Source organism: Sprattus sprattus (genome assembly GCF_963457725.1).
Source record: "Sprattus sprattus genome assembly, chromosome: 8".
NCBI lineage: Eukaryota > Metazoa > Chordata > Actinopteri > Clupeiformes > Clupeidae > Sprattus > Sprattus sprattus.
Window position 1 is genome coordinate 24,709,180 of NC_137927.1, and position 22,406 is coordinate 24,731,585.

Genomic DNA, 22,406 nt, shown 5'->3' on the forward strand with positions numbered 1-22,406 from the left:
AACTGTTCTTGCTCTTCTGTTCATAGACGAATAACTAGTCTAGTCTTTAAACATCATCTTGGTAATGAACAACACAATCCTCAAGGCACTTTTGCATATTTAATAATTGTGTTTTTTTTGCTTTTTTTTTTTACAAAGTGTAATTCCATAAAAACTGATTAATCAAAAAACTGAAAATAACGGAGAAAGAAAAAAGGCAAAGTAAAATATCAGTGCATGACATCACGCCTTCAATTTCTGGTACATAGTCAGGTTAAATCAAGTGCATCACAGGGCTGTAAATCAAAAGTACATACTAACATGTTTATGCTTGAACGATCCTTGCTTTGAGAAAAAAAGGTCAAGGTTTATTGGATTTCTGTGGTTATAGCATATACTGCTCACAAACGAAGTCACCTTTAAAAGTAAACGCGTGTATCCCTCTATTTCATGTCAGCGTGCCTTAAACATTGCTTCTCTGCACTACCAAATATTGCCACATTTAAAAAAAAAAAGAAAAAACACAAACAGCAAAATGTATGGTGGCCACATCATGGTACACCATGTCAACATGCAACACACTATTCCTCTGGAGGAACTCCCACAAACATTTAAAAAAAACAAAGACATCTTAGAAGGCTACAAGGTCATCTTTATGTGCATTTAAGTGCCGCCAGAATCTGAGCCCATCAAAGTGCAAAGGCTGCCACTTCTTGCGTATAATTGTTAATTTCATTTGTTTATGGTCTGGATGCTGTGTAAACTCTGAACACAGGCTATATAGTTTTATGGTCTGGATGCTGTGTAAACTCTGAACACAGGCTATATAGTTTTATGGTCTGGATGCTGTGTAAACTCTGAACACAGGCTATATAGTTTTATGGTCTGGATGCTGTGTATACTCTGAACACAGGCTATATAGTTTTATGGTCTGGATGCTGTGTATACTCTGAACACAGGCTATATAGTTTTATGGTCTGGACGCTACACAGGCTATATAGTTTTATGGTCTGGATGCTGTGTATACCCGTAACACAGGCTATATATTTTCTAAGGGCTTACTCTGCATTGAACAGTTGTTTAGTTATGTAACCAAAATCTCATCACACCCATTCTCATTGTTAACCATTAAAAATGTGTTCCAAACCCAAATATTGGAATTTACCTTCAGTCATGTTTTATTCCCACTAGACTGTTCCTGTTATGAGATCATAGATCATATATTATAGCAGACTTTATAGTCCAGCAGCAAATATTACTGAACAAGTAGAGTGTTGCTATGACATTGGGGTTTTTCTGACCATGGTGCTGCACCATCGAAATCGTGAGGGAGGAATATGCAATACCCCTTTTTAGCCACTATCTAGCTAGACTGGGACACACTCTGGATCTGGGTCTGTCTAGAACCACTCCATCGTAAATCAACCCTACCAAAATCCTTGCTTCAGGTGACGCTCTGTTAGACACCAAAGGAGAGGTGTCTAGGAAGGGGGTAAAGAAAGCCCCAATGTAGTGTTCTAAACACGAGGCAGCTTTAGTTTTTTTTTTCTCTCATTAAACATTATTGATCAGGTTACCGTTCACAGAAAGCTGGCATGTGAATGCATACAATTGGCCTTGCACAATACTTGGGATTTTCCTTGGTTAATGGTACCGAGAGGAGCACAGAACCTCTTCAGCTGGCCCACTCCTCCGACTGGGTGTCCCCGTGGTCGTCCGACTCGTCCTCTTCATCGTCCGAGTCCGAGGACACCCTCTTCATCCTCTGCATGGCGGCCTTGATGCTGCGCTCCAGCTCCGTGTCTCTGCTCCCCGGCGATGCTTCCGGCCGCTCCACCTTCTTCAGCTTCACCCCCTGCCTGATGGACAACATGATGCTGTCTCTGGCGGTCTGGGCAGGGGTGCCAGTGGGTTTGGAGCTCTGAGGAACCACCTTCCTCAGCTGGATCTGACCCCTCTGTAAGGACGCCAGCACCTCGTCCATTGAGCCTGCAGCAACACGACAACAACACAAAACCAGAACTTCAAATATAAATGACCTGTATTGAGTCAAATTCATTCAGGTACAAAGGACTTCTTCACAGACACAGCAAACAAATTAATATAATATACACACACACAAAAAAAAAATCGACATGGGTCATTTCTCCGAATTCAAACCCATTTTAGCAGAGGAAGAGGACTTTGGCTCAGACCTCACTTACTGTGCTAAGAGCGGCACAGGATGACCCACCAGTGTAAACATATATTAATGTAGCCACCAGCAGCGGACCGGAGGGAAGCACAGGGGAGACAGTAAAGCAGTAACATCCTGGAGGAGATCTCAGTCCAAAACCCTCTTTAATGATGGACCTGGACACCAGACACTGGGCTAGTATTCCAGGCAGGAACTGGAGTCAAACTCTCTGCCGCCTGTTTGCTAAGCACAATCTTCTGTAGACAGTCAGAGCTTCACTGTCTAACATGAAACCATACAAAAACAAGATCTGGCTTTTCTGTTTACCAACATGGGCCTGTTTCCCAGAATGCAATTACGTCTAGTCTGAGCCCAGCCTTGGCTTTCAGTGAAGCATCTTCAAGGAAATGAAACTTAAACTGGCATAATAAGCAAGTGTCCCGGGTCTGAGGGAACCGTCTGCCATGTTTGACTTGAAAGTTGAATGAAACTTAATTTGGTAGGTATCTTACCTATGTTTTGCTTGAGGGTGTTTTTGGCAGGAAAGGGTGGCGCCTCTTTCTCATCGAGGGGCTTTGGGGAGTCCAAGAGCTTCGTCTTGTTTGTGGGGAAGATTGGGAGAAGAGGTGGGGGTGGCGGTGCTAGAAGAGGAGGGGGAGGAGGGGGTGGAGGAGGCGGAGGAGGAGGGGGAGGAGGAGTGTTTTGAGGAGCTTGTTGAGGAGCTGTGGTTCCAGGTCCTGGAGAAACAAAGATCTGGACTGGGATGTCTCTGGGCTTTGGTTGCTTCTTCTTGGGAGAGGCAAGGGATGAAGAGGAAGAGGAGGGTGCAACAGCACCCCCGTCTAACTGGGGTATACTGATGAAGGACAGCGGCTGGGAGGTGTCCACACATAGATTTGAGGCTTTTGGGACCGCCCTTGTCCGAGGAGTTTTCAAGACAAACTGACCTTGGCGCCTCTGGAAAAATGCACATAATTAGACATTATTGTTTGATGTAACTCAAATCATATCACTTAATTCACTTCATAGCTAACCGTCAGTGCAATGGCCTGACGAGTATTAATGTATTCAGTATTCACGGAAACGGACATTATTAAGACGGGGAAAAATCTGACAAATGTTCGGAAACCTCAAACTGTGCCAAACATGTTAAAGAGGTGGCTGCAAAGCTCTTACAAAAGTCAAATTCATGCCAAGAATCTGTGAGCTGGGGTCCCGTCGAGATAGGGGGAGGTAGAACAGAGGACACTGATTAGACGACCTGGGGACTCATCATGAAGTTTGGCTACGTGTGCTGGTGGGTGGGAGATTACCTCTCTGAAGGAACGCAGCCTGCTGAGGGTCTTCTCCCGCTCCTGCTCCACGAACTCCTTCCTTTTCTGCTCTTCCTCTTTCTGTCGGTCTCTTTTCTGCAATCACAGAACCATGCAGGCTTAGGGCTGAGGGTGGCACTATTTGAGAGTTGCTTTTTTCAAATGAGCAAAACCCCATAAGGGCTTTGTGCAAGCACAATACTATATATATTATACTTACATACTTGTGAGGTAATCAAATTCCTCAAATAAATGGCTTTTTAGTCGGCGTGTGAAGTCAGGTAAGGCCTATGGTGGCTACATACTCACCAACTGGACTCCATGGTGCTGAACGAACTGAGTGGTTGTCTCTTGAGCCAGGCGATCCTTCTGTTCATGAGCGACCACACACTGGTCCTGATGAGGACATACAATTTGAAACAGGTAATTCACAAGGACATTCACAAAAACGGATATGTATGGATTTTACAATCAATACCTAGCTTCAGTATTAGTTTGCATATGGCCTGGAAAACACTTAGATAATTACATGATTCAAAAAATGTATAAAATACAAGGTCTCTTAAGAGGCTTCACGGGGTAAGTTAGGTGGCTGGAGTTTTATTTCCTGTTTTGTTAAATTATAGTGCTGAGAATATGTTTCAGTAAACTGCAGGTGAGAAAGAAGACCAAAAATGATGCAGACCTTCTTATTGCGTAGGTAAGATCTTCTGGCACAGATGGTCACTCTTTTCGTTTCCAGCTGCTGCAACCTTTTACTCAGGTTTCTGACGGGACGACTGCCTTCATGTTGACTCGAGGTTTGGATGATGCTGTGCAGCTCCTCTGGATCCTCGTATGCGTCGTAATACTCAACATTCTCTTGCAACTCTGTGCAAAGATGACAATCTTTATCATTCACCATTTCATCCATTGGTCTGTGTTGGACAGTAATGGATATCTAGCCATTCGCCCATGTATCCACTAGCCCAGTCTTTCAAGAGTATTAATCAAGTAAATCAATCATTTATTAGGTAGTCAATAAGATATACAGTACCAGTCAAAAGTTTGGACACACCTTCTAATTTTTGGAGAAGCTTTTTCTTTACTTTTATTATTTTCTACATGGTAGTCACACTTTTTTTGTTTAGTACATCATTCCATATGTGTTCTTTTGTAGTTAAAATGTCTTCAGTATTTATCTACAATGTAGAAAATAATAAAAGTAAAGAAAACACTTGTCACTTGAAAGGTGTGTCTAAACTTTTGACTGGTACTGTAAATTCATTTGTGTCCAGTCAATATCATTTCAGTTGAGCTTTTCAATCAATCAGTAGATCAAAAGTATAGTAGTACTACTGTGTTTATCACTGGCTCACTGTCCAGCTGGCCTGCCATCACTCATATCCCTATATAATCCTAGACTACTGTCAGCTCTTGTCTAGGGTTCACAGCCATGCAGTGCATCCCTTTCGTCTGTCATTCATTCACTTCGATGTTTCTAGTTTTTCCTTTGCCAGTAGAGGAGATTCACATCACACAACTCGTGGGTGCTTTTCATGTTTTATAAATAAATACAAAGCCAGCAGCGAGCCGGTCCCAAAACTGCAAGCAGAAAACAAACAAACTATTCCCCTGGAGCTGCAATTAGGGGCCATTTGCATGAATAAATCATCTCTTGTAAATATGCTTTTGTGGCAACGGTTCAAGCATGGTCTTGTGGAAATAAATATGTGGGCCTGTCTGTTAAGGAGTGAGCTGCCGTCTGTCCCAGCTGAAGACCTACTCTCCCCCCTCTCTCGATGGGGCTCAACCTGAGGCTCCAGGCACACAGAAATGACAACTGTGTGAAAATCAGGCTATTTTGGCAGATTATCCCTGAGCCGTGACTCAGTCAGCAGATGCCTAATGCGGCTCTTTGCATAACATGTCCAGATGTGTACGTACGTGTGTGTGTGTGTGTGTGTGTGTGTGTGTGTGTGTGTGTCGGTGTGTGTGTGTGTTTGTGTGTGGGTGTGGGTGTGTGTCGGTGTGTGTGTGTGTCGGTGTGTGTGCGGGTGTGTATGTGTGTGTGTGTGTGTGTGTGTGTGTGTGTGTCGGTGTGTCGGTGTGTGTGTGTGTGTCGGTGTGTGTGTGTCGGTGTGTGTGTGTGTTTCTTGGCATTAATACCTTTCATCTGCCGTCGCACTGTGTCAATCTGTGCCACCAGCAGCAGCTCTTCGTTTTTCAGGATCTCAAACTTAATGTCATACAGCTCCAACTGAGCCTCGTAGTACTGCAGCTCCAGCTGGTCCACGCCGAGGATGTCTCCCTTCTGATCAGCCAGTCCTCCCATCTGTAGAAAGGCACAGGGTGGATTAAGTGCAATGTGGTGCGTCTCCAGTATGGAAATGAGGAAGAACGGGATGGGAAAAGTGATGGAGCTCTGGGGCTACAACTGTGTCCTTCAATTCTGCCCAGGAAAAGGCTCCGGAACATGACAATTGTGCATGTAACCTTAGCAGTGTAGATTGTGTATATATTGTATATTTATTGTTTATTTAGTAGGTCTACTATTTTGTCTTTCATAGGTATATCTTATGTTTAGTACTTATTGTTAAGTTATGTTATGTTATGTTATATCATGTGGAGTACGTATATGTTATGTTATGTCTTGTTATGTTATGGTAGTGTGGTACGGTGTCCTGTCCTAAGAATTTCAGTGCCCAGACCGACTCTGTTGTTCTGTGCATCTGACAATAAAAGACCTGACTTGACTTGACTTGACTTGACTTGACAGTGAGACTGAGATAAGACTGACAATGATAGTGACTGAATATTACAGATAAACAGCATGGCAAACAGGAGGTGCTGAAGGTGTAGATCAAACTATGAGGGGTTCAAAAGATGATGCAAGCATGTTTCACAGGATTTACTTTGTAGGCGTGCCACGGGGGCAGAAATATGAAGTCGTGCTCGCTTGCCAAGCTTGATTTAGGCTGTTGGAGGCAGAGGGGTGACACTTGAAATGCTAATAAGCCTAGGTGGTGTGTATACATATATGCAGTCATGTCTCTGCCAGATACTGCACCATAGCAGATGACAGTGAGCATGTCTCTGCCAGATACTGCACCATAGCAGATCACAGTGAGCAGTCATGTACCCACCAGATACTGCACCATAGCAGATGACAGTGAGCATGTGTCTGCCAGATACTGCACCATAGCAGATGACAGTAAGCATGTCTCTGCCAGATACTGCACCATAGCAGATGACAGTGAGCATGTCTCTGCCAGATACTGCACCATAGCAGATGACAGTGAGCATGTCTCTGCCAGATACTGCACCAGACCAGATGAGCAAGTGGCAGGGTGAATCTGGATGAGGGAGTTCACATGGGCTGGTGCCTTTCTAGTGAGCCCAGCATCAAGTATTTGAATGTAATGTGGATAGCTACAGGGAGCTGAAAGGGAACAATGACAAGCGCTTCTTTTTCAGTTGATGAAAGACAAGGCGTGCCACTGCATTCTGATTTCCACCTGTGAGTAGGGCATTGCAGTAGTCTAGACATGAGATGATGACAAGTGTCTACTTAAAGACATCGGGAGCATACTCAAACAGGAAGGATCATATATTTTTCTTTTGTTGTACAGGGTGAATCTTGAAATGATTAGAAATGGCCAGTGAAGCCTAGCTAGTCATCCATCAAGATCAATCATCAATAGCCATCAATCCCTCACCCAAGCTAGATGGACTGTGAGACTGTTGAGTGGTCTGACAGGAATGACAGATTGAGCAGGTGTCAGCGCTGTTATGAAACACCATGCAGGTGGATGACTGAACCAAATAGGCTAGTGGATACTGAGAAGAGGAGGAGGTGAGGACTGGGTAGCTTGTTCTCACCATGCCATGCCCTCCTAGAGGTAGGACCCAAGACAGTAAAGAGCTGAGATGCCCAAAGGATAGAGTCAGGACAAGAGGATCAAGAGTCGGCAGGGTTTTCCAAAAGTGACAAATGCCCACGCTTGAGACCAGATTAGTTGGGATCAAGAGTAATCAGGGTAGCATGCCACTGTGGGTGGCTGTAATGCTAGATGTAAAAGATTTAAGAATGGACTGACAATCAATTGCACTTAAAAGACCCATCTGACCCACTATGGTGTAATTTGTAATATTTTCTCTCTGCTACCCTGAATGTGATGTGAGGGTGAAGGTGGAGGGGTGCCATGAGCTGGTCTTGAGGACAACAGACAGAGACAGAGCATGTCTGGGGCCCCATTTAAATCAAGCAATGAGAGAGTGCTTGGACGAGATGAAGGATTGATGGAAAGCCCATTTCTAACAAATTGACTGCTCAGTTTGAATAGGGTGTGTGTGTGTAGGCCCTAGATGTCGATTTGGCTCAAATACCTCATATGTATTCAGAGCTCTGTCTGGCAACGGGTCCGAATATCACATGGTGGGTAGTGTGATAGTCCACCAACAAGCCAACAGAATTCGGCAGGTATTAATTACCATCTTTTTATTTACTGTTATTATACATTTTAATGATAATTAATGCTTTATGCCAATACTTTGAAAGTTTTGTTTAACTCATGGATATGGTTAGGCACATACAGGACATACAATCTTAAAAACAGTTATATACTGTGATTAAGAATGCCAATTATGTCCATTGTCCTAGCCTGACGATGTCATACTCATAATTCTAGTCAGAATATGAGTCTGAGACCGGACTATTGGGCTGTGATTATGGGGCGTGTTTCAACGAACCAGGAAAGAAAATTCCTCTTCGCTGAATTGGATACCTAGAACCAATCAGAGCAACGTAGTATTTCCATCTGATAGATTAAACTTTTACCTGATCCCGTAGGAAGGACGGCAAAAACATCTTTTCAATCGACAAATGCCTTGATCGCGTTTCTCTGTTCCTCTTTCAAAATGAATGCGCTGTCATATCTGTTGAGATATGCCTGCTCACGTTACTTAATTAGCACTCAAGGCTAGAAGCTACCATTCGTTTGAATGTTTTTTTTTTCTACGCGTTAGCATGACCGATCAATAATGCTCTAGAGTGCTTCAGTTAAGACCTATAATCCTGGGCAACACTCGTTTTGCGTATACACAACTAACCGAGTCAATGTAGACATATAAAAGTCGTGTAGATAGCTTAAATCATATAAAATATGTCCCACTAAGCTTCCGAGACGGCGCCATCTTTGTTCGATGTATACCGGTATTCTATCTATATCTGTCCATCAACGTATAAAGCCCGCCCTTACAATTTGAATGGTCAGATCACTTTTCGGGGCCGTTTAAACCCTCCCAACTAACTCGACTCCAGACTGAATCTCCAGACCAAAAATTTTGTGGGCGGAGTTCAGGCTGGTATCCAGGCTACCATTGTCCACTAAAGAGACTAAATTTGTGCACTCAAAATAACACCAAACACAAACTAAGTTTTAAGAAAATAAATGAAATTGAGTGGTATGCTTGCCACTATCTGTCAACATCAATCTTCTCTTTTTAGAGTGTAAGTTTAAGGCTGGTGTTAAGATGTATGTCCCTTATGGTTTTCCCTGCCCATACACCTTTATCCCAGACAAGAAGAATCAAAACAAACACAGTCAGTACCAGCACCTTTAGCGCTTTGGCTCCTAATGATGAGAACACTTCATTATCCTTCAGTGGCTCTCCATTCTGGTCAATGATGAATACAAATGCAGAACTCCCCATTAGTAGTAGAAATAAGGTGAGTGCATGCAGCATAAGTGTGGACCTCTCACCTTTTTCCTGATCTCGGCTTTCCTGCGATTAAGGCACATCTCCTTGGCGCGCATGTGTTGGAGTGTCTCTTTGGCCAGCAGGAACTTCAGCCTCTCTAGTCGAGGGGAGGCGAAGGTCCAGGAGGCCTGGCCATACCTCCTCTTATCCTCCTCCATCTGCTTCAGCATCCCTGCGAACACAACTCCTGTCACCGCTTGGACCAGCTGCTCGGGGGCCCTTGTGAGGACCAGACCCACAGACAGACCCAAAGCAGAACTGTTGTTGTTGTTCACTACAACTGATATGAGATGAGAGACGCTGATAGAAAATGGACTGGAAAGCTGAAACATATTTGCTTGTGTGGTTGCAAAGCAGATGATGTTTACTTCAGCTGAGGTGGCGTGTGACTCCGTGCTTATGGGCTTTTTGACAGCACACAGGCTTTGGGGGAGCAAACAAAGTAGTCAGCATGATGTCATGATGATCCAGTCAATTTTACACAAGCAAATGATAGTTCTCACACGCATTTCTGTGAGTCTGAGAGTGCACTGGTCAGCCATTTCTGACAGATCTACACATTAACAGTACTAATGCCAGTTGTAATTCAGAAAACAGAGCTTATACAAAGTAGCACTCGGGGGGAAAAGAAACAGGTAAACCGTCTTAGGAACAGCAGTGCAGTACCTGACATAGCTTTGGATGTCTCCACAAAGTAGCTGACGGTGATATCCTGGATGGAGCTCACCGCATCATCTGCCCTCTTCTTCCATTCCTCCGCCTCCTTCTGCAGAGCTGCGATCCTTTTGGGGCCCAACTCTTCATACTCCAAGGATTTCTGTGCAAACAGAGGAAAAAAACCAGCACCGATATCACTCTGAAGAACGTTTTGATACATCATTTTTTTTTTACCAAAACTAACAAATTGACTGCTCTCTCGGTTTGAATAGTGTAGTGTGTGTAGGCCCTAGATGTCGAGCACCGATATCACTCTGAAGAACGTTTTGATACATCATTTTTTTTTACCACTTTGAAAAAGGTGTTGTGATGTCCAATGGTCAGGATGCCAGGATAACTATTCACTTGCATGATCTTGAATTGAGCCCATTACAGCACACTGAGGGAAAAAGACACAATTCCCCTGGCTTGTGTGAATGGACAATGGGGGCTGTGCGTGTCAAAGAATAGAGGACTACTATTTAGTTTCAATGTCTAAAATTTTCTCTCTTTGATATCTGCATCAGCACATGAATGGAAACGTTGTAATACTCCCCAATTCCATTAGTTTTGTCTGTGAGTTCTCAGCCATATTAAAATATAGCCGGGGGTGATGGAAATGGCATTTGCCTTAAGTAAGTCTAATGGATCTCTTTTGTCAGGGTGACCTGGTATCCACTGAAGCTCATAATTGCATTAGGCAGTCACCCTATCTTATTTAAGTAAAAAGGGACAAGAGTCCTTACTGAAGTTGGGGGGTGGCACTGTTCAGTGTGTTGAAATGTCATTAATGAGGGACAACAATACATCCTGAGACCAGGCTAGACAATTACCTATGAGATTTGATAGGTACAATTGAGGGCATCATGCTCAAGGGAACATGATATCCATTATACTCATGATTGTTGATCTACTCCCTACAAGCCTCCCTTCATCATATCCATTGTTCATATTAACCCTTTGAGGTGTTTCTATACATTTGGTGGAAAATTTAGAGGGCCCATACATGTAAACAAATACATAAGAAGGGCTAAAACAAAGTGCGTGAAGGGAACACTATAACACTGAAGAACGCCTTTTATTTATCATACCCTCTGAGTTTGACAACAAAAATGACTTACTGCACCTTTAAGAACCAAAAACATGGTGTAAAAGAAAGCCCCCGAAAAAAATAATGTCATAGTGTATGAATAAATAATTTTACAAACAGTCATTTGTCAAAATGCTCATGCTTTGAAACCAAGAAGGGCAAACTGTACCAGAATCTCCATCTTATACAGCATAGCCAGCTCTCTCATATCTCGAAAAGGTTGCAGCAGGTACTGATAGAAGAGCGTTGCCACGGTGACTAATTCCATGTAAGCCTCATCTTCCTCTTCATAAATCTTTAACAGTCGGATCATACTGTCTGCACCTTTGTGCTGTTGGAGCATCTGAAAGAAATACGTCAAAGACCTGTTACATCATGCAATAACTCAGACCATGACTTGGGGGTTGGGGGTTGGGGGTGACTTCATAAATATTTATTAATTTATCTGTGTCTAGGTGATAAATACTCTACGTGAGTTCATAATGAGAAAAAATATATATATACCCTGCACAGTTGACAATTACAAATACATTTGGTAAAAAGCACACAGTAATAAATAAATCAACCAATGGTATATGAGTACCAGGCTGTTGTCGTGTCATTTCATGTTTCCTACGGTGGTCTCACAATTCCACACTAACACCAAAGATAGTGTTGTTTGTTGAAAGAATACAACTGAAACAAGAAACTTCTGCCACAAAAGGATTTTCCATGGCATATTTGGATTTGTCACCGGTGATTAAGGCATATTTGGACTTGGACTGGTCAAAGGTGATTAAGGCATATTTGGACTGGTCACCGGTGATTAAGGCATATTTGGACTTGGACTGGTCAAAGGTGATTGAGGCATATTTAGACTGGTCACAATTGATCATGGCATATTTGGACTGGTCACCAGTGACTGAGGCATATTTGGACTGGTCACCAGTGACTGAGGCATATTTGGACTGGTCACCAGTGACTGAGGCATATTTGGAGTGGTCACATGTGATCATGGCATATTTGGACTGGTCACAGGTGTTTAAGTCAAATCTGGACTGGTCACCGGTGATTAAGGCATATTTGGACTGGTCACCGGTGATTAAGGCATATTTGGACTGGTCACCGGTGATTAAGGCATATTTGGACTGGTCACCGGTGATTAAGGCATATTTGGACTGGTCAGGTCACCGGTGATTAAGGCATATTTGGACTAGTCACTGGTGATTAAGGACCAAATGTTCTATGAACCAAAAGTTATACAGCCTAAAAAAATGTTTTGTATTACACAAAACAATAACACTGTTGTGAAATCTATCAGAATATGACTTTTATCAATAATGCTGACTGATAACAATTGTATGTGTGGGTGAGTGTGACGGTGTGCTTGTGCGCCACAAAAGGACTTAAGTCTCAAAGTAAATGCATCATAGGCCCTGCAATACAGACACTTTTTGCAATTCAGAACACATTCCAATGTCTTTCGCATAACTAGCACCATCAATCGACACCACAATCATGCTACCTCCTTTTATAACAGGTAGACATTCTATTCCATCACACAAGTGTTGTGTAACTCAACACACTGGTTTCTCATTCTTCTTAAGATGATGTGATTGCATACAAATCTCATTGGTCTCTTTGGGAACAATGTAATTGAGACAGAGTGGGTATGAGCAACAGCCACACATGCCAACAGAGGTGGCAAAGACGCAGAGCTCCATCTGAGACAGTGTTTGACCTCTTGACCTCTTGACCTCTGACCTCTGGGCCAGGGAAGCACACAATATCTGCATGAGTCTGCATGAGGGGAGTTTTACAGCTGACTCTCTCCACAGTGATCTTTGTGCCGCCCAGTGCTGCTGGCCTGTACCCGACTCAAACCACAGAGAGGGGACCTGGTGGTGAGAACCCACAGTACTCCCACTCACTGTGAAGTCCTAATCCACTTCCACAGCACACCCATCAGACCACAGCCATTAAATACACACAGGCACTTTGTTTTACGCATCCTTAGCTAGACGGGACAGAATTACTAGAGTGGTGATGGAACATACCAGAGCTAAAAAAAAACATTATTCTTTTTTTAAACACTCAAGAAAAACAGGTAGGCCTTACACTTAGCTGTGACCTTTACCTGTTTTTCTCTCAGGTTTCCTGTAAAGTGTCCTGAAAAGGGTAAGCACCAGTTGGCTTTTTGAAATCCATTTAAAATGGAGCAGATGGCCAATGGGATTACAACAAATGACAATGATGACAGATATAGACAGTCTTCTATATGGCAAGTGTAAAATTAAAAATATTTGTTTTATGTAAATCCTTATTTTTGTCATCATCATTAACCATAGGCCTAAATCAAAAGTAGTAAAGTAACATCATGGGGGTTAACCATGGCATAGCAGTGCCCAATTACAACATAAGGACTAGCGTATTTATCACAAATCATTGGGTCAGAGATCCTGGAACAGTCCTTTATGGATCCAGGCATAGTGTTTGTTTTGTGGACTTTTCAGGAACAGGATGTAGACCTGTGTTATAATAACTAAGCCTATTATTAAAATCGGCCTTTTCCATGCTGCTTTGCAAACTGGATAACAGACAGATTAAGCAAATAGATAGATTAGATAGATTTTAGAGAGGCAAGGGTTGATATTAGGAGTTCTGCAGCAAATTAAAGCCTGTCACAGTGTTCCATGACACAGATGTGGCACGGTAGCCCCACCTGAAACTGAAACATTTGAAAGACTCTTTTTACACAAAGTAGCCTGTATGTATCCATAAAAGGACAAACCATAATCTATTTCACTATTCAAGCTATTCTGCATCCCGCAGAACCCTGAGGTGTCAGTGTGGGGAGACTCGACTAGAGGGTCAGAGCTCACTACAGCAATTCTAGAAAGCTTAATTTATCAAGAGTTAACTAGAATGGGGATACTTGCTTTCATTTGTATTCATACTTGTTGGCATGCTGTGCATTTTGTTCTAACAGGATGTTGATTCAATGTTCACTGTATACTCAATACACAAACCATTATCATCCATATGCTGTTAATATCATGCTGTTGAACACACATGCAGCACATCATGAAATTAAGACAAAGGATAAATCATTTGATTTAAGTGTTTGCTCATATTTGCTTATCATTACAACACAATATGCAGAAATGCATTGACTTCAGACTTCTATCTTACTATGCCAAACATACAACAAGAGTCATCATTTGTTTTCATTGTTTTTACAGAACTAAGTTAAGTAGGAGATTGGTTTAATGGGCAGAAATCCCAATACAGAGATAGAAAGTATTTTATACGTCTTTAATAAACTATGACCCCTGGTCATACTACAGGTTACAACATTCATAATTTGAACTCTAAACCTACTCACTGAAAGCATGTTCCAGGTCATGTACAATGTAGGCCTAAAGGCTAGACCTACTAAGGAAATACCCAGGGAAAGCATCGTATAAAGCTATATAAAATTTATATTCCATCAGAACAAGGAAATACAGTGCAATAGCTTCCAAATGGTCTTTTACCATTGTATATCCAAGACATTTACGTTACCGACAATCTCTAGAAAGCCACCTGTCATGTTCACCTAGGCCAAGCTCACCTTTCGCACAAGATCTTTGGCTCTGGCAACTTCCTCTTCCATTGTTTTGCTCCTGAACTCTTGAAGATTTTCAAAATATTCTTCCACATCTCGCTCATCGTTGTTAAATAAAGAATCTAAAACAATCTTACGGCCACACACGTCAATCGCTGTGCTGAAGTATTTTTCGAGCTGGCGACAGGGGGTATCAACATCTTTGTCTTCTTGGTTCCCTGTCCGATTAAGAAATATAAGGTCCCATATATTCCCCTCCTCGAAGTCTAACAAATCGGGGAAATATGGAGCCAATACATCACCAACACATGTAAACTGGCGGTGGACATTTTTTAGATCATTAACGGAGAACAATCCGGCCCAGCTTGTTTGTGTATCTCCGACTGCTAGTTCTTTTCGTTTCTGTCGCTGAAGTGTTCTGTTGTGACAAGTGACAGCGAACTTGGATTCGATTACGTTCCACTGAACGATAAACCCCAATTTAAATGTCTCGTTCTCATCAAACAAATTACTTTTAATTGCGACCCATTCATCTAGACTATCCAAGCGATCGAAATCTACACTATTCATTTTCGGTCAACATACACAACTCCAGTTTAACGCTAGCTACTGTGTTTACACCGTCCGCCATATGCATGACGTATTATCCTTTTACCTTCAACTTTGACCTTTTGATCACATGCTCGGGAAATTCCATATCACGTGTCAAATATTAATGCAGGTTTGCTATAGTATTCTTCAAGGGCCAGTCATAAATACTTAAAAATGTGTTACTGAGTAAGTACAAATTAGTCACATTGTTACAACCGTTTATGTGCGCAAAGTTAAAAACGCAGCACTGAAAGGAATCAACTAAAGGAATGAGGGTGAAATATGAGCAGCTGTTGACTTCGTCTATATTTGTCACAAGTTGCATGTCGCTTATCCTATTTGGTGTGGTAAACTGAAGCCCATCCTAGGCTAAATGGGACACTACAATATCGCGGAATGAAGTCCTATCGAAATCTGTAAGTGAGGCCAATACAATGTGGAAACTTGCCTGGTTTGCAATATTGAAATAGAGGGCACTTCAACACTCGTATCTGCCTATTTGTCTGGCCATTACAGGAGAGTTAACGCTAAACTCGAGAAAATAGTTGAAGTGATATTACATTTTGGGATCGTGTTCTATTTTTTATTTTTTTTTATTGTTCCTTCGCTTACACCTAGTGCAGTATATTACTCTTCTCGATATGGATCTGTTTGGGGGCACACTGGATGACATTTCAGAGGAGATGACAGTAAGTGATGATGAGGGCCAAGTTGAAGATCGCTCCAAAGCCTTTACGGACATGTACAGTATAGAAAACAAAACTCAAAAGCAAGGTGCCGGGGTGCAGGCCACACCGAAGGTTTCCACTTTCCAGCGGTTTTCTGTGGACACAAATGAATCTCTTCACTTTGAACCATACATACCCGAAGAAGACGGTAGTGAGCATGTACTGGGCGATGATGACGTGTTTCTGACGGGAAATCAAAGTGCATTTGATGAATCGAAGGAATTGATGGAGGGACGTACAGCTCAGACTGAGAGCGACACTCCCGATGCCTACTGCACCGACTGTCAGACTCCCACTTATGTATTTCAAAAGCTTGCAGGTCCTCACAAGAGCCACAGGGTCATCTTAATGAAGAAGGCAGCACAAGAAATTAAGGTACAAGGCCCCGAGTTATATTCAGTTACACTTCCATAAATATAGTGCAGTTTTAATGAAGCCTTACTTTACCTTGACAGAATGACATCAATAAAACAAGAAGCAAGTTGGAAGAAAAGATAACACAAATGGAGAATTTTGCAGGCAACCTTGAAGAGATATTTATCACAGTAGAGGTAAAAGGGTTATACTACTGTAGTTGCGCTGTCTCGGTTATTAATTATAGAGTGCCAGATTACAGGCAATCAAGACATTTTTGTATCTCTGTAGGAGAACTTTGGCCGGCAAGAACAAAACCTGGAGCAGCACTACAATGAAGTTCTCACGACACTGGCTCACCGATATGATCTGAGGGCATCAGCACTGGAGGATGAGAAGAAACTGAAGCTAGAGTCTCTTTACAATCAGCTGATTGACTGTGGGAGAACGTTGGATACTAACAAAGAGCAGATTGAGGAAGCCCAAGCACTCTACAGAGATGAAAACAAGTATATGTTCCTTCAGGTCAGTTCTCTTGGCAAAAAAACAAATGGTTATACATTGAAATACTTCATAGATTTGGTTAGTTGCCTTAATGATTTTGAATATCATTTGACAGACAGTAATGCCCATCATGAAGAGGTAAGTACCAGTGATGGATGTGCTCCTATGGCTGTTTGACACAGGAGGGGGAAATAATCACTACTAATGTTTTAATCTCGATATACTCTGGAGAAGATTTTCCCTCTGCATGGTTTTTCATGTGTTAACAGTGTTTGACCATTGTGCTGATGTTAACCAGAAATGTGCTTGAAAATGCTGAGTTGGTGTTTACTGTGTTTGATTGTTTTTACTCATTATTCCACTGCTTGCATCTTCTTAATCAGAAGCATCGTAGACTGAACACAAAGTATTCAATATTACTGTACATGATATTCTTAGAATTTGCCGAACCCATAGGGCTGATCAACATGGCCCCAATGTTGTTGAATACAGATTTTGAAGTGTTGGGCATTTTGGCAGTATTTTGTGCATGGCAGTGTTTTAAGGGAGTTGTTTTGTGATTGGATGAACATGTGCTCTAACAATGCCCTTTGTCTTTGGTTTGCAGAATTTTTGCCTTTTTGGTAACCGGGGGGATATTTTGTTTACTGTATGCTTGATGGTTTAATGTGTTTGTTCCAAAACAGCATTGAGAAACTTGCTAAAGAGGAGCCAGACCTCAAGATCGCTGCTTCCTTGGAGTTTGACATCCCAGCAGCTGATTTGTCTGACGTCAAACAGATGATGGATTCGATCAATGCTGTCCCAGGTTTTGGTCGTCTTTGTGTCTTCATGCAAACACAATGCCACTACAGCCGTCATGGTTGCATCATAAAGTAACCCTCTTACGTTTGTCCCAAATACCAGACATTCGTGTTAGAACATTCATGTTCACCCTGTAGAAACAGGTCCTATAGAGAGCCATTACACATCAGTTACATTCCCTTGTCTGTCTAGGTAATTGCAGTGTCACATTAGTCACAAAAAAGAATGGTAATTAAGAATGCCATCCCTTACAAATCATTTAGTTTGCAATTATTTGTATGATAGGTGTAGAAACTGTAGTATTAATCCTGTGATCAACAGTCTGGTAATATTATGTTAACAGTTGGTTTGAATGCAGTTCTGACAACCCAAGTGTAGTAGAGAATTCTATTTTAGAAATGTCATGCTAGGTATTTAAATAGAATGTAATCATAGTAAATATGACATGGTGTAGTTTCAAAGTTTACCTCTGGATTGTGTTAACCTCTCCTTTATTCAAGAAAAGTTTCATATAAACGATATTTAAGGGGAACAAGTAAGGTACTGTAATGCTGTTGCTCTGTGAACTTGTGTTTCAGCTCCCTCAGCTCCAGTCATGAACCCACAGATCCCCAACTCTGCCTCCTGCACCTCTCTGCGTGTGTGTTGGAGCCTGTTCTCTGACGACACGGTGGAGTACTATGAGCTCTTCAGCAGACCCATCTTTGAGGACATCACTGTGGAATCGGATCTGGAAGGTAACACCATGAAACGGGCAGCCTTCACTCAACACTTGAATCATCCCAGACTTTGGCACCACGACATTCAACTGGTTTCCTTTGCACAGATTATTTCATAATAGGAGTCCTGATTTTATCAGTACTAAACATTACATGAATTTCCTCATGGCTGTTGATGTCTATTAATATCGCTCATTTTTAAGATGACGTCACTGGAGGGCAATGATAATACTTATCAGACCGGAAGACCGGCGAGGAGGTCAATACGCTGCTGGCATGACTACCCATTAGCCAATCAGAATGCTTGTACTGTCGTTGCCATATAATAAGAATTATTATCAGTTGACAGAACAGGGCTATGGCACATGGGATAGAGGTACTTGGGGTTCTCTGATTTCTAATGTGGAGTGACAAGCCTGTTTAATCGGTGAAATTTTACTGGCACCATCCTCGTGTGCATTCCTTCAGTGGTACACTGTTCATTATTTATACCTCTTCCCTACATTACAGGTAAAATGTCTTTATAGAATAGAATAGAAAATCCTTTATTGTCATTGTATTTACATACAACGAAATTTGGAGTGCTTGCTTCTCCTGTTGGTGCGACGAGGGACTACATATAACACAACAACAACATACTGTATAACACAACAATATTGAATTAGCTTCACAAATATTGACTAACAAACAAAAAAACGAATACAAAAACATTAAAACAAAACACCAAATAGGAGAGCAAGAAGCCGCTGCGTCCATACGCGCCGCCATCACCATGACAACCATCAGTCTTGATTGCCCCTGGCCTTCTCAGTCTTGTGATGGTTCACTACATGTGTGTTCCCTGTGTAGCGGTGAAGGTGAAGGTGAAGGAGACTCACTATACCGTCGCTGATTTGCTGCCCAATGCACAGTACGAATTTTGGGTCACTGCAACCAACACCACAGGCATCAGCCCAGCCAGTGAGAAAGCTGTTTACATGACAGGTAAAAAAATGAACATGATTTCTCAGACCTGGGTGCAGACACAACTAATCTAATGTCAACCCAGTGTCTGGGCACCAGAGACATCATCATCATTCGTATTCTCTACAGTCCCTTCCCCTCCGGTCATCAAGCCACGCGAGTGCACAAGTTGCCCAGATGCTGCCCTCGTTCGCTGGGACTCTGGGAACACCAACCCTGTGGATTCCTACACGCTGGAGATGATTGAGATGGGAGCAGAATCGAGCAAAGCCACTGTGACAGAGTAAGCAAGCACAGCCTGGGATGGCAAACACTTTACATGCACTGCAAGTTGCAACCTCATCTGAGCTTTTTGTGCATTTATAGTCTTGTGGGTATCTCGCCATGCTCTGTGCTTCATTGAAAAATGAGTGGGTGGAAGATGAATGCCTTAATGTGTTTCTTTTAAAGGTTACACTGAACAAATTCTAGTACCTCATATTTTATCAGCCTCAGGCATTGTTGTGAGCAAGTCAAATATGTGGTTTTCAGTTAGTGCTTGAAATCTTCATAGGGCATAATAACATAGTTAATGAACCAGCGCCCTAGCTATACTTTGCCAAATCACTGCTTCCTCTTGCTAGTTGAGCTTGGGCTTGATAACATTCTTTTGGTATTTGAACAGGTCCATTGTGGCCATTCCTACTTGTGAGAGCTTAATTCAGCTGCAGCCAGGAAAGTGCTACCAGATTTACGTCAGGGCTGTGAATATTGGCGGCCCTAGTGAGAAAAGCGAGTCATTTGCTGTGACAACAACAGGTGAGATCCCATATCTGTGCTTATCCATGATCAGGGAAACACATTTAATAGTCCCAGCAATCAAAGGAAATAATTACAGTGGTAGTTTAATACAATCAAATGTTTCAAGTGGTACTTCACTAACTGCATTATTTTGAAAAATGCCCCAAAGTGGGCATGGGACGGAGGGCGTTAGGTTAGGCCCTAAGCTAACGCCCTCAGTCCCTTGCCCACTTTTGGGCATTTTTCAAATGTAGGTTAAGGCAAGGGGCTGTGGTTAAACTCCTGTGAAGGAGCCCTGGCCAGCAAATCTCATTCACAATTTTGTCAATATTAATTTTGCCAATAGTAACACTAGCATTGATGTGTTTCATCACAGTATACAATAGAATTTAGTTTACAGCTAAGAAAACACAAGTGCAGTTACTTTAATGTTTGAACAAGCCAATAAAGTGCAGTTACTTTAATGTTTGAACAAGCCAATAAAGTGCAGTTACTTTAATGTTTTAACAAGCCAATCAAGGCATTCATTGTTGTTTTACAGAGGAAACTTTCAATACAATTCTAATTTGTGGAAATCCAAATCCACCAAATGACTTTTTATATCGACTAGCATAATAATTGCATCGAATATATCATGCCAAGGTTGTTTGATGTTAATGAATTAATCCTTTGACACCTTCTGTGGCATAAATCCCTGTTGGTTTTATCCAATCACTTAATATTTTCAGGAACATTCTTTCACCTTCTGGAGGACACCGCACATCCATGCTTGAGTGTGTCAGAGGACGGTTTCACCATGTTCTACACACATGATGAACTGCCTTTGAGTGAAATGGCCTTCAGTGACAATACCTTCGCAAGGTTGGCCTATTTTGTATTGTTAGATGAAGCAGATGGTAATGCCACATCAATGAAAAATGCAACCGCCATCTAAAGACATCTGATCAATAATATGCACGCCATCTTGTACCAGTTTTAACTGTTAAAATGCTGGTACAGTCAATTTTTTTCAATGTTTATAAACCAGAGAAAACCACTGTGCATTTGCAAAACCAATAACTTGTTGTACTCTCAAAAGGCTTGTTATTCACATTCTGATTATTATTATTATCATTATTCAAACCTTAAAGTAAGTTGACTGCAGTTAACAGATGCACTGGTACAGTAGTCTGTACTATGTCTCATTGTCATCATTTGTTCAGATGTGTGGCAGTGCTTGGTGATTTGATCCCAGTGCGAACCAAGCATTATTGGGAAGTAGAGGTGGACCCCCACACTGAATACAGAATTGGAGTGGCATATGAAGACACCCAGAGAAACGCCTACCTTGGAGGGAACAACACTTCCTGGTGCATGAGGCATGTCCTCACCCCATCCCGGTAAGATTCTCAGGGGTTGCATCATCTGCAGTTCCTTACCTTTGGTTGTAGAAGTAGTTCATACATCCATACAGGGCAGAGGAAGCTAGTGAGTGAGGCTTGAAGTCTGGTTATGTAGTGTAGCTTCATTAGTAGACTACTAATAAGGACAGGAGGAAGAGTGGCAAAAGTGGTCATTTGCTGTTAAGTCTGGTAACACTAATGACAGCAGCTACATTCATCCACCTACAGAAAACACAACCCGCTTTGACCATTTTAGTCAGCTTAGATGAGGGATAAATACAGAGCTTTGCCATCAAAGGAGAGAGCAAATCTCCTCAGCGCTTTCTTTAGTGCATTTAGCTTTAGAACAGGCAAAGAAATGTAATTGTGAAATGCCCATAGCATCACGGATTTCTGTTGCTATGGAAACACCTTTTTTTCAGCACCAACCAGGACTGCTCCTGACTTGGGCAAGGCATTTACCAAGTCTTCATGAGCCACTGCAGCGCATAGCAAAGCACAAGGCAACACTAGGCAAGCGTGGCTGAGCATCGGGATGTATCTGTTTTTTTTCATTCTTTTCCTATAGGCACAAGTACGAGTTTCTGCACAATGGCTGGACGCCAGACATCAGAATAACCAGCCATCCCTTGAGAATTGGTATGGCACTGGACTACGACCAAGGGAAGCTGTCCTTCTTCAATGCAGATTTGGGTCAACACCTCTATACCTTTCGCTGTCAGTTCCTGCACTTTGTTCATCCCTGCTTTGCCCTGGACAACCCAGGAGCTCTTACACTTAAAAACGGCACTTCACCACCAAACTACATTAGTTTTGTCTAAGAACCTCAAATGATAACCAAATGCCAGATATAGCACAATAAGGGAGGGTTAATCAACTGAAATACATTTTAGTTAAGTTGGACATCACATTGTATAAATGAGCTACACATGGCCATTTTGAGTAGTGTTCTAGTCACTAAAGGAGTGATAACTACAATCAAAGCATGTTTTCCCCATG

The 22,406-nt window shown here is 42.1% G+C and overlaps 2 protein-coding genes across 3 annotated transcripts; one reads left to right on the plus strand and one right to left on the minus strand.

Moving 5' to 3' along the window:
* Nucleotides 1–80: 80 nt before the first annotated feature.
* On the minus strand, nucleotides 81–15,205 carry whamm (WASP homolog associated with actin, golgi membranes and microtubules). The gene is made up of 10 exons (XM_080844063.1): nucleotides 14,589–15,205; nucleotides 11,166–11,339; nucleotides 9,877–10,027; nucleotides 9,213–9,382; nucleotides 5,617–5,782; nucleotides 4,154–4,338; nucleotides 3,778–3,864; nucleotides 3,469–3,564; nucleotides 2,668–3,112; nucleotides 81–1,968 (listed from the first exon to the last, which is right to left on the minus strand). Exons 1-10 carry the CDS (start codon nucleotides 15,150–15,152, stop codon nucleotides 1,655–1,657), a joined length of 2,352 nt encoding a protein of 783 aa, XP_080700189.1. The 5' UTR covers nucleotides 15,153–15,205; the 3' UTR covers nucleotides 81–1,654.
* A 174-nt stretch (nucleotides 15,206–15,379) lies between these two features.
* fsd2 (fibronectin type III and SPRY domain containing 2) lies at nucleotides 15,380–22,405 on the plus strand. Of its 2 annotated transcripts, none has more exons than XM_080844030.1 (13): nucleotides 15,380–15,589; nucleotides 15,792–16,276; nucleotides 16,357–16,452; nucleotides 16,547–16,780; nucleotides 16,875–16,897; nucleotides 17,446–17,567; nucleotides 18,142–18,300; nucleotides 19,132–19,266; nucleotides 19,375–19,528; nucleotides 19,910–20,043; nucleotides 20,754–20,886; nucleotides 21,228–21,404; nucleotides 21,976–22,405. In XM_080844030.1, exons 2-13 carry the CDS (start codon nucleotides 15,815–15,817, stop codon nucleotides 22,226–22,228), a joined length of 2,082 nt encoding a protein of 693 aa, XP_080700156.1. In that variant the 5' UTR covers nucleotides 15,380–15,589; nucleotides 15,792–15,814; the 3' UTR covers nucleotides 22,229–22,405. The 2 variants fall into 2 exon arrangements, with proteins under 2 accessions (XP_080700156.1, XP_080700157.1); XM_080844031.1 differs by having other exon boundaries at nucleotides 15,797–16,276.
* Nucleotide 22,406: the final 1 nt, after the last annotated feature.